Genomic DNA, 18,351 nt, shown 5'->3' with positions numbered 1-18,351 from the left:
CTTGGGTTCTTTACTGTACACCTATTGTAATATGCACCACCACCATCTAAATCAATGATCTCAGTTCACAGTCCTAAATAGAAACCCATCCGGGGCCACAGTTACCAAGTGCGGGTTGGACTGGGGGGGGGGGGGGAGGGTACAAGTGTCCGCATTACTATGCAAAGCAAAGGGTTCCTATTTTGGCCCGTACCCCGAATTGTCTCAAAGAGGAGGGCAGATTCAGGCTGTACCGCACACACACACACTCCCCTACACTTCAAGTTGTGCCTGTGGGGATCTGAACCTCCCCGCCTCAGGCTCGTTTCTATCCTTCTAATTATTGCAACTGTTAGAGACCTCCCCGCGCGTCCAAGGAAACCCACAGCAACGGCTCGCCAAGCTGGGCTTGGATCCCTCCTCGCCCGTTGTCAAAAACTCGTCTCCTCCTCGCCAGGAGCGAACCGAATAGAATGGGCTCCTGTCGGTGGGGACGCTGCCAGCCCAGCACCAGCAGCCACGCCGGGGCTCTGGGGGAGAGACCAAGCCTGCTGCTGGCTGTCATTTAACTGCACCGGGAGGGAGTTCCCTCTCCCTTCTCCCCCTGTCCATCGTTACGGAAGCGGGAGAGCAGGGGGTGGGGGAAGGGCTCTCTGGCAGACTCTGCTCCTTTCGGACAACCCCACTGGTACCTGTTGGTCAGGGACAGGGACCCAGGGGCTCAGTGCGTTCGGGCCGGAGCGCCTGGCTGCAGGGCAGGGCCCGGGCTGAGGTTGGCTTCCACTGGGGGGCTGGTGCGCTACTCCCCCCCCCCCCACACCCCGCCTGCTGTCCTGGTGGTGCCTGGTCTCGCTCGCCGCTCCCCACCGAAGGTGCCTGGCTAATACACCTCTGAAAAGCAGGAGGGGCCGCTTCCTTATTCCAGCCCAGTGACTGCCAGCGAGGGGAAGCGCTGGAGCTCCCCAGCACCTGCCCGCCCGTGGAGCCGGTTTTACACTGGGAGCTGGGAGTGTCTGCTTGGGTGTTTGGCTTTGGGGTTTTGGAGCAGTGCAAGGGGGATATTCTGCCCCCGGGCTAGAGCTGGGAATACACCAGGAGAGAGAGAATCCAAGCGCTATCCCATCGCCTCATTATTTTTCGTGTGAACGTCCGGCAACATTTACTCCATCCTGCTGCACCTGGTACCTGCTCAGATCATGTCAGCTAAGCTGCTGGTGCTTTTCTTCCTCCTGGCAGTGTTTCAAGCCTGGTAAGTCTGCGCCGTGCAGCCCCTTACAGTGTTTCCTCCCAGGTGCTTCCATGTAATGTTTGTTGCTCATGTCGGAATATCACCCACAGAGTTGGGAAAATACTTAGTCCGAGAGACACAGGAGGCTATTCCGCCCCTTTCTCTTGCCCCCGTTATCCTCTGCAATATTTGTATTCTGCCTGCTCTGTAGTGTAGCTAAACTAGCTAGTTGGTATCAGCCCCCCCATCCCTCCATTCACTGTCAATAGCCGTTATCTCGGACGGGTTTTTGTACTACTCCCGAGCTCCAGATTGTAATTTAAGGCTCGAGAAACTGAGATCCTTAGGCTTCTGCCACGGAGTTGGATAAAATCTCTCCGCTTCACCTGGCTCTGCAAAAAGTTTCCCCATTACTTCGCTTGTCATGGAATTAACCGAGCCCCGAGGGTTGCCAACTGGGATCTCTCTGCAGCTGTACCCACTTACTAGACATGGCGCGGGTCTTTTATGTACTATGCAGCGTGTGGCTAGGTCAGGAGTATCATTCAATTAGGGGTTTAGTCTTCAAAGTACCTGCCTTAAGGATTCAAGAAAGCCAAGGAAAGCAGGCGAGGGAAGAACGGGATATTCTGGCTGGAAGCAGGTAAGGTCTGCCCAGGAAAAGGTAACTCAGACAACGACCAAGCCAGTAACCAAAAGGCTAGTGCAAGCTTCACTAGTTCTATCACTGCAACGGATGCAAACAGGTCTTCTGAATTTCTTGCGCTGGTAATTTCTTCGGCAAGATCAATGCGATTTTTTTGCCTAAATTTCTCCTCTGAGGTTATCCATGGGAAGGTTTTCCGTTGATAATAGTATGAAGGGGTTATGATAATACCTTAATAACCACACAACAGTCCCCCGTGGAAACATCACTATGGATATGTCATCCTGGCAATCCGGAGATTGTGCAGTTTGTAAGTATGCCCCTGCTTAGCCTGTTGGGAGCTGATCTCCAGCAAACCCTTCCTCATAGGAACACCCCTTGTTCACCTGAGTGCCATTCAAATGAAGTGGAGAACTGCAGGAGTAAGAGTTACTCAGGTGAGCAAGTGTTGCAGAATCGGGCTTTTCAAGGAAAGTTCAGGGCATTTAACCACGAGGGAGTTTCTGTCACTAAGGGCTTGATCCTGGGAGTGGCCGATTATTATTAATATAAAATACTTAATGCAACTCTTGAAAACGTAGGTGATTGGCCATCTCTTACAACAGAAACCAAAGACTGAGACCTAGGAGGAGAAAAACTGACGAAGAACTCTTCAGGAAACTCTAATGAGGAGAGCTGGGGTAAATACCCTGTCATTTACACGGCAGGTCTGGTGTGCAATCTGCACAGCGAATACTCTTAGTTTAAACTCCAAAGTCCAGCCCAGTATTTCTCACTGGCTAACTTTCTGTAAGACCATTATGTCTCCTATGGAACAGTTGCTGGGAATGCTGCCATAGGCATCTCCCCTGAACACAGCACACTGAAGTATAAAGGCGCAGACACATTGAGAGTTAACTTGCTCGCTTTCTCTCCCACGCACACACACAAACTGAAATGCTGAATTCCTGATTACGTGGACATTCAGATTTTTCTTTGTAAACCAAACCCTGGGGAGAGAGTGCGTCTCAGACCCCTTCTCAGCTCACCTCACTATCTGGTACTCATTTCCCGCAGACACAATTTTTCCTCCATCCCCCACAAGCCCATGGTTACCTCATTGTTTATTAATATCAGCTCTTCAGAGCAGATGGCAAGATTTAGAAACTGAGGCTGCAGACAACTTTTCCCCGTTAAAGAAAACACCTTCCTACAGCATTTCAAGCTTCCTTCTCTGTTGTGTTTTTGGGGGTACACCACGGTTTTGTTTCCCTCTCATAATAATAATAATAATAAAGCTAGTGTTACATAATAAGGATTTGGAGGGGAGACAGCCCTGCTTTCCATTTTACAACATACCTAAAAAACAGCCCCTCTTTCTCTGTGGCTGTTGAAAAGTCTTGGAATATGGTTGTCAGCTCCTGGGAGTGGGGACTAAGCAGTTTAGTGATGACAATGCATCCTAAATGCTTAGTAGGAGCCTATTGGGTTAGAAGCACATAAATAAAAGTAATAAAAGTGCCTGTAAATATATATATATGTGCATTTTATATATATATATATATATATATATATATATATATATATATATATATATATATATATATATATATATATATATATATATATATATATATATATATATATATATATATATATAAAATGCACATCACTGTAGTTAGCACATTACTCTGAATATTTTAGTTACCTCTCCCAACCCCCAGTTGCAATCAAGCATCTAGATGCAAACACAAACCTCCAGTATGTAGCTTTCTGGGAAACAATTTACTGGAGGAAGAAGATTTAAAAAAATCTGGCAAGTGTTATATTATTGTTGATTATGAGTTTAAAGAAGCTAATATCTAAATTGTGAACCACTATACAAAATCAACGTGCTAGAATGAACACGGCCCTCATTTACACCCATGCAACTCCACTGAAGGAATCAGGTTGTAAGGATACAGCGCAGGTCAGAATTTGTCCAAATGCCTGGTTTTCATTCATAGTTCATCCAACAATGCAGATCATTAATTGTTGGACACAAGAAATGCATATCTAAAAATAGTGCATGATTGAGAATGATTCTGAAAATGTTGTATTACAAATATTTGGCTTATCAGGAGTCTCAAAGAAAAAAAATCTTAGATTGAGAGATACCAATGAGCAAGAGGAGCTGAAAGTTATAGCTCGTGCCCCAGAAAATAAAGTTTCATTATTTAAAATGCTTCCCTCCCCCTCTCCCAATTTAGTTATATATCTTTCAGGCTTCATCCTACAAGTCTTCCACACATAGAATTCCCAGTGGCTCCATTTAGAAATAATTCTATATAGGCTTCATATGAACAGGGAAAAAACTGCATCCCCCCACGCCCCCAAAAAACCACAACCCTTTACACATATGGTATATTCTTTGAAGGGTTCAGAGAATGGTCCCCTGAATAAAATCTTTATTCACTATGATAATTGTGGATATTTTTCTATTTATACATGGTGCCCATCACAGACAGACAATCTAGACTTTTAAAAGCATTATAAAAATAATAATAATCCAATGTCATAATACACACCCCTCCCAAAGTACTCCTGAACCCACCAAAGAAGAAATACAAATAAATTCTAGGCCTAACTCAACTCATCCTTTCATAAAAAGCCTGAGCAAAGAGTTAAGACTTGCAATGTGCCCCAGAAGATCAACAAATTGATACTGAAGGAAGGGGAGAAAGCAAGTTTAAGAGTTTATGGCCTTGTCTATATATGGGGCTTGCACTGATGCAGCTTTATAGATAGCTCTAGTTTGGGGAAATCTCTAGTGTACATATGGCCTATGCATCTGATTCGCCACTGCTTTGCACCTTGTGTTGTTCTTCACACTTTGCAAAATGGGTGTAAAATTACACCCAATCAGAATGGCATAGGCAATGTAGAAGGCCATGGAGAATCAGGCCCAAGGTTCCACCACTGAGATCATCCTTCTTCCAACTGCATATATGCAACTCTCATGACAGTCTGTGTCCAGATGTTCTCAAATGTGATGGATAAAGCAGATGTGGTTTCTAAGATATTGAAACCCAAACCATAAAAGACTTTAGAGATTGAAGTCAATATTTTGCATTGCACTCAGAAAGCAACTGGTAGGACAGATGAAAATGGATTCCCATGTGTGAAAACAGCATGTTTGTTCAGCCACATTCTATGCTAGCTAGGTGTGTTGGAATAATTTTTATAGCAGGGGTGCTGAGAGCCATTAAACCAAACTGTAAACTCAGTATATAATGGAAACCACTTAAAGCCAGAGGGTGCAGCTGCACCCCCCCACACTCTTAGTTCCAGCACCTAAGGCACTAGCTAAAGTTTCTGGACAATTATTAGTTGTCAACTTGTTTTAATGCCTTATTCACATAACAAAGATAATCTACCTCTTGTAGAAAGAAGAATCTTAGCTCCTGAAATGCCCAAAATACAGAACTATAAAAAACAGAATGGCTTAGACTCTGAGATTCAAACAGACTTATGCAACATATTTATGTACTTGTGATAATTCATATTACATTCAAGAAGCATGTACTTAATTCTAACCCATGTGCTGCATTAAGTTCTGAAATTCAAAAAACATTGAGAGTGTAATAATTTATTAATAGGATGAAACAATCAGGAAGTATTAAAAGAGCTGAATTTTTAATATTCTTATTAGCCTGCTGTACAAGAGATGAATCAGTTGTGTTGAAGGAGTCAGTATAATACTGCAGGATGTTCACCCACCATAGAATTCTGTTACCAGTTACCCAGTCACCAGTGAGTTATCAGTTATCTATCAGTTAATCTGTTGATTTTTCAAAAAAGTGATCTAGTCTGCTCCCTGCATTAATCCACAGATTGAAGTTCCAGTGAGAAATCAGTGGTGTGAGATGGATTATATAATTATTTTCAGTTAGTGCCCCCTACACAGACTCTTTTACTTCTGGCAATAAATACCTCCTTTAATAAAATAGTTCTAAAACTAGATAGCTGAGAGAGAATAAAGAACTCAGACTTATTGAAGTGCCTGTTGAGATTTAGTCAATGTAAATTCAGATTTTAGTTACGTAACATAACATTTGATTTTTTTATTGCAGTTCCAGAAAGGTTGAAGAGGATGAATATGAAGATGTAACAGGCAACCAGAAATGGGTATTAGCTCCAAAAACGCAAGACACAGATGCGACTCTCATATTAAACAAGTTGCTGAGGGAATACGACAAAAAGCTACGGCCAGACATTGGAAGTGAGTCCTCTTTTTCTTTCTGTGGAAAAGATACACCATTGTCTAGATAGAAATATTTTGTGTTTCTATTAACGATGGGCTTGATTTGCAAAGTTAAGATCCGGATCCAAACTTTGACAAAGATCAGGAATGTTCAGGTCCAGGCTTTTGGTTCAGTTCTAATATAGTGTGGCAGAGCTCCGACCATGTCCCCGTGGGTCCTGCACTTCTAGGCGGTTTATGCTAGCCTCAGTGGCTCACTGCAACCCTCCATGTAGCCCTTCTCTCTCTAGGGCCAGGGTTACAGTCTACTGAGCCCTTTTCATCATAAGCCAGCAAGGAGGTTGGTGAGAGAACTCCCAGAGTCTCTGTTGTCCCTAGGGACTTATTTCAGAACAGTTTAGCCTCTTGTCCTGACAGGGGCCTGTCTTCCCCTCCCAGGAGATGTTTCTGTAGTGGCAGGTTGGGGGGAACCCAGGCCCGCCCTTTACCCTGGTTTCTGCCCCAGGGAACCTAATGGTAGCAGCTGTTGGCAGCCAACCTTTCACTGCCAGAGTTGCTACATTTCCCTGGACCACTTCCCCACAGCTCTCCCACTTCTCTCTTCTTCACCCTTACCTTAGGGCTCTCTTACCAATGGCTTGAGAGTGTCTTCATTAACCAGCCCTTCAGCCAGACTTCCTCTCCTCTGGCTCCTTGGCTCTCTTCAGCCTGACTGGAGTGAGCCCTTTTATAGGGCTTTAATTAGAGTCAGGTGTTCACATTACCTTAATGGCCTCACCTGACTCTTTGCAGGTTAATTGGAGTCAGGTGTTCTCATTAGCCTGGAGCAGCCCCTGCTCTGGTCAGTCAGGGAACAGAAAACTGTTAATCCAGTGGCCAGTATATCTGCCTTCTACTACTTTGTTGTACTGCCCCTTCTGTGGCGTGAGGGAGACCATGGCACACGTTTACCTAGAGTGTGCCAGGTTGCAGCCCCTATTCCAGCTCCTCTTGGATATATTATTACATTTTTGGTTGCATTTTTCCCCTCATCTGTTCATCTACGCATCTACGCACTCCCCATCCGAGACCCCACAAAGTCGCGGGACCTCCTTGTCAACCTCCTCTTGGCCCTGGCCAAACTGGCCATTTACAAAACCAGGGCGAGGAGGTTGGCCGACGGGAGTTCCTGCGACTGTGGGGCCTATTTCCGCTCCTCAGTCCATTCATGCATCCAGGCAGAGTTCCTCTGGGAGGCGTCCGCTGACTCCCTTGACGCTTTCAAGGAGCAGTGAGCGCTGTCTGGGGTTCTCTGCTCGGTGTCCCCATTAAGTTTCCTACGTTTAGCCCTTTGACCACACTCCTGTCCCTGTTATTTCATTTGTTGTCCCCCAGAATTACTTCATTATCCAGGTCCTGTGGATCTTCCCCTTAGGCTGGGGGGAGGTCCTTTGGCAGTGCAGGGAGCCACTTCCTGGCTACCAATAAGACTACTTTGTTGTACCCAACTGGCCTGGGTTTATCAGAGTAGGTATTCAATCCTAGCATTTTATAGCAATTTACAAATACCAATTCTCACAGCACCCTTAGGAGGATGCTCAACATGATTAGAGCTGTTTTACAGAGGGGCAATTTGGCGGACAGAAATATTAAATGGCTTGTCCAGGATTATATGATTGGTCATTGTCAGAGTCAGGAATATATTTATTTCCATTTGAGTACACAAGACAAAAAAGCTCTCTGTGCATCCTGACGAATGATTAAAATAACAGTCCACAAAACCAACAAAAACAGCAACAGAAGCCCAGTGGACTCATATCCGGCCCCCTTCCAACAGTGCTGTATAACTACATAAGTTTCCTTGCCAAGGGGCCTCCTGCAGCTCAGAAGGAGGGGGCTGGATTTGCCTCTCAGAAGATGAAGGGCAACTTGTGGGGGGTTTCCTAAATCTTCCAATCAGAAACCAGGGGAAATGTCTCCCGGGTGATCAGATGGAATGTGGGAGTCTAGTGGCAATATGGATATATGATAGGAACTGGATTAGATAAGAACCAAACAAATATCTTTCTATAATCAATTCTTTTGACTCACTTGCTCATACAGGAAGATTTTTTTCTTCCATAACAATATCTATGTAGTTCTAGCTTCCATTTTACCATCCCTTGTGGTTATGCACACTTTGGTCATAACCTTTGAGAGAGAGAAATAAAGAGTCAATTTAGCTTTTTCATTTCCCTCACTTCATGTATAGGTAAAGGAACAACAACAACAAAAAAGGTGAGGGAATTAACTTAAAATGCCCAACTGTGCATGCTCTGCTATTGATAGATTTTTACAGAGAGATCAGGGAGATAATCCCTAGCCCTGAGCACAGACAGAACAGAAATGCGGTGACAGCAAGTGTATTTAATGTACCCTCTAGAAGTTCTCTGTTCTGGTCAGTCCTTATTGTTATAACAAGTGCCAACCAGCTAGGCAGTAGTACGATTCTAATAAATCTGTCCTATACTAAACATCTCTACATAGGGTTCTTTAATTAGTAATTACAATGATATTTCCATCATGCTGGAAAAGAGCATAACTGAAGTTTGTGCTTTTCCTGTACAGCAACAGTTAATCTTTCCATCTCCCTAATTTGCTAGACTGGTTTCAGCAAATCTTTAATACCCGATGGAATCATGTTCTTCCGAGTTGCAGCAGGAACAAGGTTCCCAGCCATCAGTAACATCTGCAAGAAATGTTGGGACTGATATTTCAGTTTGCTTGGTACAACCTGTCCTCAGATCACTAACTTTGGAGATAAATCATCTCTCCCACACAGACCTGAATGAATAGGATAAATTAGGTATGCTTCTGGGGGGTGAGATAATAATTCAGAATCGGGGAGTGAGCTTCCATAAGATTAGTAGTGGTCATATATTTTCTCCAGCATTGAAAAGGTCACTTAGTGCCCAAATAATTCCCATTATCTTTCCTCCTAAACAGTCACAAATCTTGTTTTCGATAAAGTAGTTGCATTACACAGCACGGGATAAAGCATTTACAGTTCTGGATTCTGTCAATGAAGTTTATGTATAGGGTTCCCATAATTTCAGTTCTACAACAAAGCACTCCCCGACCATTAATTAACTTATCCCCACAACACCCCTGTGATGAAGGGAAGTAAGATTGCTATTTTACAGATGAGGCACTTGCCCAAGGTCAAACAAGAAGCCTGAGGGAGGATCAGATAGTGAACCCAAGCCTCCTGCATCCCAGGCCCTTACTGCAATATCACCCCTTCATTCCCATAGAGCACAGTCATAGGTGGCTTTACAAAGCCGGAGCATTCAAAGCTCCTAATGTCAAAGTATGTGAACTAAGGAAAAGAGCTAAGCTAAATTTTCTCTTAAGAGCTTCCAGAGATATAAACGTATTGCTTGAGATAGATTAATGTAGTATATTAATCCTCCTACCTTAACTGTGGTATCTGTCTCATAAAAGGATCAGGGGGGAAAATGCATTAGACATCCTGGGGCATAAAAGAGAAAGCACACAGTTTGGAATATTAAGAAAAAATTGGAGTTACATAAGCTATTGAATATACCACTGGGTCGAATACAATGTTTATTATCCAAGCAGAAGTTAAACTGATGATAGACACAGAGTTAAATCTGTCCTGGGGTACAACAGACTACTCATCAGGGGCTTTTCATTTGTTCAACATTTCCTATATTTAATGGAGCAGTGGCTACTCACCATTCTATGCAACTTTGCTATGCACTTGGTTATTTCAGTTCTTTACACGGAGGCCAAGATTTTTGATAATGGAAGCCTAAAACTAGGCTCTTAAATAGGTGGCCTGATTGTCAAAAGTACTAAACACCCGGCAGCTCCCAGGGAAGTTAATGTGAGCTGCTGGTTGTTTGGCACTTTTGAAATTCAGACCATGTCTTTAGGGTCTTATGTAGGTGGAGTTTGGCACCTAAATGTGGGCACCCATATTTGAAATTCTCATTCCAAAAGCAGAGGGAGAAGAGGATTGTGAGTGGAAAAAGGGGTATGTGTGTGTGATTGGCACAGCATAAAGCTCATGCAGTGAAATGATCTATGGTCTTATAGTCTGCCCATGAGATCTGAGGGCCCACATGATATATTTCAGTCACATCCCATCCCAGCCAGGAATAACACCCTGCAGGGGATCTAAATGCACAGGAGGCTCACGCTACTGGAAAATATGGCAGTCACTATCTTTCCAAACCCACCCTCAGAGCTGTGCGACATGACAACAAATCTGCAGGCACTGGGTCTGGGTGTGAGGAAGTGTCTGACTCAAGCATTAGGCAGAGGTGCTACAGGGCATCACCTCTCTGATGCCTTTAAAGGAGATATCTAAGTCAAAGGTACCTCTTGGGACTTTATAATCAAAGATGTATTGTACTAGTGGTACATCTGACCCTAGTCTCCTATGGCTGCACACTTGGGAGAAGTTTTCCCTCCCTAAGTATCACAGCTTCCAAAGATTTGGGTTTTAACTGTTGTATTTGGCAGTTTTCCCATTATGTCACAGAGCAATAATTATTTCCTGAATAGAAAAAAAGAACACATCCTAAATTAACAGTTTATAGCAGAGAGCTGATAAAAATGTCTAGCATCTGGGCCACACACTTACTACTAGCCATAGTCATGGGACTAACAATACCTGCTCTGGGGCAAGTTATTGGTGCAAACAGTACCAAACTCAAGGAGCAGGATGCATTGGCTCTTACCTGGAAAGCGCCTCCAGCGTGCTCTGAAGCCTCTCCCCAGCCAGATACTCAAGGGCCTGATCCAAATCCCACTGAAGTCAAAGCAAAGCCTCCCATTTACTGCAGTGGGCTTTGCATCAAGCCCTAATGGCTAGAGTCACAAAGGGACCTAGGCTGCAATACTTCACCCCTCGGTGCCCTACTGCCTAGTGGAATTCCCAGTCCAAGAATTCCCAGAACCTGGGCAGCCAGGTTCCCCAGGCATTGTGTGGGGAGAGCTGGGCTTCTAAAAAAGAATTCACTGAAGCCAGCAAGCTGATTTCTGCCATTAGGCATGCATAAAACCAACTAAATCCTGAGGCTGCTGAGTTGCTTGGCACCCCTGTTCATGCCTAAGCCCTGGTAGGATTGTCAACTAGGCATTTCCGCATCTACCTTGCTTGCAGGGATTGAGCCAGTAGGCAGACTCTGAGCATGCCTAATCCACGCAAAGGATGATGGAGGGTGAGAAGTTTGGGGGCTGGCTGGCACGTGTGTGCCCCATTATACCCAATAGTCAGGGCACTTACCTGGGATGTGAGAGATCAAGTTCAAACTGCCTCATGTGAACCCTCCATCTCCCAGGCAGGTGCCCTAACCACCAGGCTATGGTATAGTCAGGGGAGCTCCCAGCCCCGACTCTTGAAGCTGTTCCACTCTCTCTGTTCATTAATGCAGGGGGCGGGGGTGATGCTGATTCACACACATCCCAGTAAAAAGCAACAGAGGGTCCTGTGGCACCTTTAAGACTAACAGAAGTATTGGGAGCATAAGCTTTCGTGGGTAAGAACCTCACTTCTTCAGATGCAAGTCTGTTGCTTTTTACAGATTCAGACTAACACGGCTACCCCTCTGATACTTGACACATCCCAGTGCCCTCGTCACGGCGCTATTGGTTATAATGGGGAGTGGCTCTCTTCCCTAGAAAGGGCTGATTTGGCTCAGGTGCCTAACTCCAGGAGGGGGTTCACATCTGTGAATCCTGATCAGAGACAGGTATCTCCTTCTGGCCTGTTGGTTAGTTCCCTAAGACCCTTGGGGGATCTGGGTCCTTAGCCCCACCCCTTCCTTAGCATTTCATTCCTGGCTAGCTTAGGTGGCTCCCTGCTCAGCTTTTTGACATCCCTTTCTTAGCATCTCACTCTCCCCAGACAACGCATAGGGAGCCTGTGTCTAACTCAGGCCTGTTAATTCCATGCATCAGGGCACCTAGGAGTTAGGCATCGCCACGATGAGCATTGCAACACCTAAATCCCCTTTGTGACTCTAGCCCAAGCGCATATCTGGCTATGGAGTAAGGTCAGCCCTCACCAGAGGAACAGGATTTTCCCAACATACAGGATTAAGCTCTGACATTTAGTATGAGTACAAATATTGGCCCTAAGACCTAACTTCATATTTACTTATCTAACGACAAGTGAAATAACTGACAAAGCAATAGGCCACTGAGTGATTTACAATAATGCAGCCTGAAATCCAGACAGCCCAAACCTCACTTATCCCCCATTAATTGGTCACATTTTGTCATTCCCATAGAGGTTTTTCATCAAACAATACTAACTTGCCTACTAATATATAGCTAACATTTTTTAAACACCAAAAAAACACAGCAGCACATGACAAAATATATGCCCTTTTAAATTAGTTTATTTTAATGTCTCTTTATTTCCCAACCATCTTATGTCCAGTTTAGTCCATGACTGGTTTTCAATTTTTAGAAGTGTCTGGAAAAATGAAGTTTGTTTTATTATATTGTTTAAATCTCATTTTTACATGTAACATAGTTCATCTTGGACACACCTGCAGAGATCAGAGGAGGCATCATTGCTTCAGAAATACAATTTGTGACACCTTACAGGGAGAGTCATTGTGTTCTCTGATGTAGTTTTATATCTAGAAGATAACATGTTGTCTGTTTCTTTTATGGTTGGTGAAAGAGATATAAGGGAGAAACTTCACATGTATAGTAGGACTTGCTCAGTATGCAGTGGGGCACATAATGCTCCTCCCCCACACAGGAAGTCTATGTGGGCAGGAGGAGAGAATGAGGGGCAAAGGAAGGATGAGAATAAGAGATAAGAGGGGGCATCAAAGAGAGGAAAGGGATGTGACAGGACAAAAGAAAGAAGGTAAGGACAAAAAAAGAGAAACTGTGGATGTAGCAAGAAAGAGAGGAGATGGAGAATGGTGTGAGGGGGATAGGGGCAGGCGGAAGTGAACATAGTAGAAAGAGCACCTAGAAGTGAGAAAGGAGGGTAGGAGGAGGAGCATCGCATCACCTCTCCAAATTTACAACAACAAGTAAGACAAAGAGTTGTTCCATAACATTTGACAGTAACATGCCGTCAAACTAGGTATGTTTTTAACATTGGCCCACAGGAAGGTCCCTGACACACCCAGACTTGTGGCTTACAAAAGCAAATTGAGCCTTTTGCTATGAGATCTCTCTTTCCTCTCTCCTGAGCCCTTAGCCTCCCATCCATTTCTAACACTGCAGTAAGACTATCTAGTGCTACCTGCCAGGGCTATGCAGCTGGACCCTCATGAGGGCCTATGCACCTTCCATTCTTCCCCCTCACGTGAGGCCACTGTACATTTATAAGAGTTGTGTGTGGTTCTTTTCAAGTCTACTACTTCACCATTGCTGATGAGACCACAGGTTTCTCATGATTACTTTTATGTCATCTCGAGTACCTGATATTTCTATAACCTGAAAAATAATATTACCTCTCTTGACTCGAGCAGTTAACCAATATATGGGGTCCTACAGGTTGTTTCTCTTAGGAGGAGAAGTTGATGCTGGAGTCAGGTATTTCTTTGATACAACCCTGTTTATTTACAAAGAATGTACATTGAACAAAGCAGGAATCAAACATCAGGAGATAGTCTCTTTGCTCATAATTCCAAGCCTCTTTCAGACCGGCACTCTACCCCAAAAGGGCTCCCTCACAAGGGTTTTTCTCAGGCCTACACTCCCAGTGGTTGTCCTGCTGTCTCCTTGGCTTTCTGCTGCTTCTCTGTTAACTTCTCTGGTGCTTCTCTTCTCACACACAGCTCCACCAAAACCAATACCCATTCTGCCCACTCCCCACATAGCTCAGACGTGGCCTGTAGTTTGGGTAGTAGCTCTTATTGTTTCAGTTCTCTCATTCCATAAATGAACTTAATGGTTTTGTATATTTTGCATAGATGAAGGGGTGGCTGTTTCATCCACCAGCTTTAAGGAGATTTCACTCAACTCCTGGGAGAGCAGTAACATCGGTAGGAGTGTTAAATGTGCTGCTACTGTGTGCAGCAAAAATCTTTGAATTCATAGATGGAACAGAAACCACAGAGGACCGATGATATCACATCCACAAATTATGAGAATGTTCAAATTTTTTGTGGTCTGTTTTAATCTTCTTTGGGGCAGAGGGGAACCCTGTCTGGGAAACAGCTTGCAGAGAGATGGGGAAATGGTCAATAGGAATGGAGTGAGAGGAGATCTATGATAAACCCCCCAAGCATTTACATCCGTGAAGAGCAAGTCTATAACACCATTCTGGGTTTCTATGACACCACACAAGCTCCCTGAACTCAGATCAGAAAAAAATCTTGAACACCATTATTAGCTCTTTAATGCTCATACACTCAATTTATTCTACTTATGGGCCAATCATTTCTAGCAACAAAGCTTCTTACAAATGTAGGTCTCACCCCTATAACTGGTAGCCTACAACCTTCATAAAACCCAATGGACTTCAGTGGGCCACTGTGCAGGCACAATTGTCTGTGCACATGCCGTCAATTGCAGGATGAGAATCTTATGTCTTAAGCCAGCAAACACTTGTGCTCATGCTTAACTTTCCTCAAGTCAGTTGAGCTGCCCACGTGAGTAAATGTAATCACATGCAAAATAAATACATAAATAATAAGAGATAGCTCTTAAGTAAATATTTCCAGGACTGGAGCCTTATGCATGGCTGCTGTCCAGGGATAAACCCTTCTTAGAAGAGCTAAAGGGCTTGAATCCCTCCACTCTGAAGTGGAAATGAGAACATATCCACTCATCACATCAGTGAGCAAGATTGCCCATTCCAGACTCAGTCTGGGCTGTAAACCGGGTATGTAATTTTTCTGTTATGTTGAAGTATGAATGAAGATCGTGAATGGATTTTTTCCCCTCAATGTTTCCCTCTCTTTAAAAAAACGTAATTCAAGGAAAATGAATTACATATTTTACACACTATCAAATGACAATTACTGCTATAAAACATAACAGGAATCAGATCTGCCCAAATGGGGGGAAATAGTCTGTAAGAGTCTCTCTGATTGGTGACAATGGGCAGGACTTCTCTATGAGCCTAGTGCTTTCACCAGAGGAAAAATAAATCTGAGCAGAAAAGAAGGGCTTGCGAGATGGGAGTTGTTTCCAGGCATGTATTAAATCGTTTTTTTTTTTTTTAAATTACAATGTTATTTATATGTTAATTTGAGGGACTTTTTATGGACCCTTCCTTCTTCTGTAGAGGAGGCACTAGCAGGGAGGAAAGCCCTGATCCTGCAGTCAGGTGTAAGCCCTGTGGCCAATAGGATACGGTACTCTGTGGACACTAGGGTCTATATGTGTGGGTTCACATGCAGAATTTGGTAGACATTTATGCATATGCTTAACTTCTATTCACCTGCTTAAAGTTAAGCATGTGCATGCATGTTTGCAAGATCATTCTGTCAGTAGCCAGGAAGAAGAATATAAACATTCTTTGTTTAAAACTTTAAAGCTGACAGGAGATTTATACAAAATAAGGGATTATCATTAGCCTGTTGAAGGAATTACCTAACAGATAATCAGGATAAATAGCAGCCTGATGTTTACTACTAGACCCGGGCTTCTCACTACTCGTATCGCTCCCAGCACTGCCTATGCAAGACAAGACATCCTTGTTTTTTCAAATCAACCTTCTTTATAGACAACCCATTATCCGCCACCCACCCAAGAGTAGTAAAGCCTTCTTCTTCATTCATTCATTTAGAAGCAAGCTACATGTGATGCAAGAACTAGAACTGTTCACATTTTTCATGCAAACCTATTTTTGGAAAAATGACAGAATGGCTTTTTCATCAAAATGGAAATTTCCATGGGAAATATTTATAGTTTAAAAAAAAATCAGGTTTTTGTAAAAAAAGAAAATTTAATCAAGACAATTCCAACAAAAATGAAATCTTATTGTCATCATTTTTTTTTGTGGGAACAAAAACCATTTCCTGACCAACTCTAACAACTCTCATCATATTTCAATACAAAGAATATTTCTTAAAACCACATTCTTCAATTTTCTCAGTCACATACTAGTATTCCTGAAACAAAATGTCTTACCCCAGCCCCCCCTAGGGAACTACATTTTGCAGAACACCATGGCCTCGATTCACAAAGGAACTTAGGCATGCAACACTCAGCATCACTACGCTGAATGTTTAGGCTCTTAGAAAATCAGTGGAATTCACAAAGCCTACGATAGGTGCCTACACGCACTATACAATGAATGGGGAGAGAGAGCGGCCTAAAAATGGGATTCACAAAAGCCAGCACACGAGATGGCTCTTCACCTTAGGTATCCAATAGGTGATGCCAAGGCAAGCAGGGTGCCCTAAGCTCAGAGAGTTCGGCACCTAAGTCAAGGCTGGAGGGAGGCACCTCCCTCTTCTTGGGAGTCTCAGCTGCAAACACTCTCTTGGCCTATGCCTATTGTTGTTAATCCTCTCACATAACTTTTAGCCTAGTGCTTAGGGTACTCATTCGGGATGTGAGAGATCCCCACTTCACCTCCCCCCTCCACCTCAGGAAGAGATGAGATTTGAACAGGGATCTAATACCTCTCACTTGAGTGCCCTAACCATTGGGATATAGAATGGGGCAAGAGGCTCCCTTCATCTCTCCTGTTGAAACCATTCCACTGTGGATAAATAGTGAGAACCCTTAAGCTAGCCAATGGGAAATGCTGACCAGAGGGGTGTGTGCTAAGCCCCACCCCTCTTTGAGTTCAGCACCTAAGTCCAGGCTGCAAAGAGGCACCTATTTCTGCTAGCGAGTCATGAATTGGGGGGAACATAAGTATTTGGTTCCCTCCCCTAAATCATGTTTGGGGCTCAAAACAATACAGCTGGGGGAAGACTCCCCCTTATAACCTGTTACCTAGTGCAGGGGTTCTCAAACGTCATTGCACCATGATCCCCTTGTGACAACAAAAATTACTACACAACCCCAAGAGCGGGGACTGAAGCCTGAGCCCGTCCGAGCTGCGCAGCCCCTTGTGTAGGGGAGCAAAAACCAAAACCCAAGGGCTTCAGCTGCAGGCGGGGGGCTTTGGCCTCAGCCTTGGGTGGTGGGGCTTAGGCTTCGGCCCCGGGAGGTGGGGCTCAGACTTCGGTCCTGGGCCCCAGCAAGTCTATCGCCAGCCCTGGCAATTTCATTAAAACGGGGTCGTGATCCACTTTGGGGTCCCAATGTAGAATTTGAGAACCCCTGGCTCAGTGGATAGGGTACTCACCTAGGATGTAGGAGATGCCTAGCTCAATTCCCCCCTCCTCCTCCTCCCATGGGGAAAAAGGGATTTGAATGGGGATGAATCAACTAACTCTGGACTACAGAGTCATTCTAATTCTAGCCCACTTAATATTTAAATAAACAATTATTTTATTAAAAATGGAACATCTTCAACAAGAAAAATGGAGGGAGACCCATATCAGAATATTCTGTAGTCTAGTGGTAATTCCCCCTAGGCATGCCTACCAGATCAAGCTCCAGCATGCAATCTATGTGGCCAAATGCTTATCTTCCCCCAGTTTATGAATAGCTCTGGGGCTTAGGCAGGAGACAGGCATCTGAGTGCCTAGAGCAAGGCCGCAGTGTGCCTGCTCAGGTGAGAGATAGGCACCTGTGAACATGCCCAGAAGCAAAAACCTAGATGCTGACTGACTTTAGGTGCCTACCTACAAGGTTAGGCAGCAGCCTAGCGGGAGTTTTGTGAATCTCAGTGATGTCTAAAAATGGAATCTAAGTGCCTTTGTGGATTGCCCCTAAAGCTACTAGTTAGAGATTCCCATGGCTTACAGCCACCATGCACGGGGATGGGGGTTTCATGTTTTCTAGCACTTGGCCAAGGATTTAAAAGGGATCAGTTCTTGTCACATGCAAAGGTGGCCTTGTGTACATGAGTTAGTTTATCACCTTGTTTTATTATTGCTCTCCGTCACAAGAGCTGGCTTTTTAAGTTGTCTGAAGTTGTAATTAAAAAATGACAAGTGGGCAAGAAATTGACTTCAAGGCAACTCATTCATGAATCCATTTTAGCTGAAACAAGACAAGAATGGCTTATAGTGATTTTACAAATCTAGTTCATGAGGGCTGTTTCAAACATGGGGACTGTGCTATTTTTAATTAGCAAATTTGAGTCTTGCCCCACTTATGTTAGCATTGGTATTGATGGAGCTAGGTAGACAGTCCAATGGGGGCAGGCTCTCGATTTTACAAGGCCTTATGTTTGTGTGTATG

The 18,351-nt window shown here is 44.0% G+C and overlaps 1 protein-coding gene across 3 annotated transcripts in view; it reads left to right on the top strand.

Moving 5' to 3' along the window:
* The first annotated feature begins 261 nt into the window (after positions 1 to 261).
* GABRG3 (gamma-aminobutyric acid type A receptor subunit gamma3) overlaps positions 262 to 18,351 on the top strand; it is a 529,212-nt gene continuing 511,122 nt past the window's right edge. For all 3 annotated transcript variants that reach the window (XM_042840838.2, XM_065591293.1, XM_005283299.5), the window contains exons 1-2: positions 262 to 1,228; positions 5,945 to 6,093. In XM_042840838.2, the coding sequence (XP_042696772.1) occupies positions 1,176 to 1,228; positions 5,945 to 6,093 (202 nt within the window). In that variant the 5' untranslated portion in view covers positions 262 to 1,175. The remainder of the gene's footprint in view (positions 1,229 to 5,944; positions 6,094 to 18,351) is intronic.

This window comes from Chrysemys picta, chromosome 1 (assembly GCF_011386835.1).
Source record: "Chrysemys picta bellii isolate R12L10 chromosome 1, ASM1138683v2, whole genome shotgun sequence".
NCBI lineage: Eukaryota > Metazoa > Chordata > Testudines > Emydidae > Chrysemys > Chrysemys picta.
This window is presented reverse-complemented; position numbering and strand designations above follow the sequence as displayed.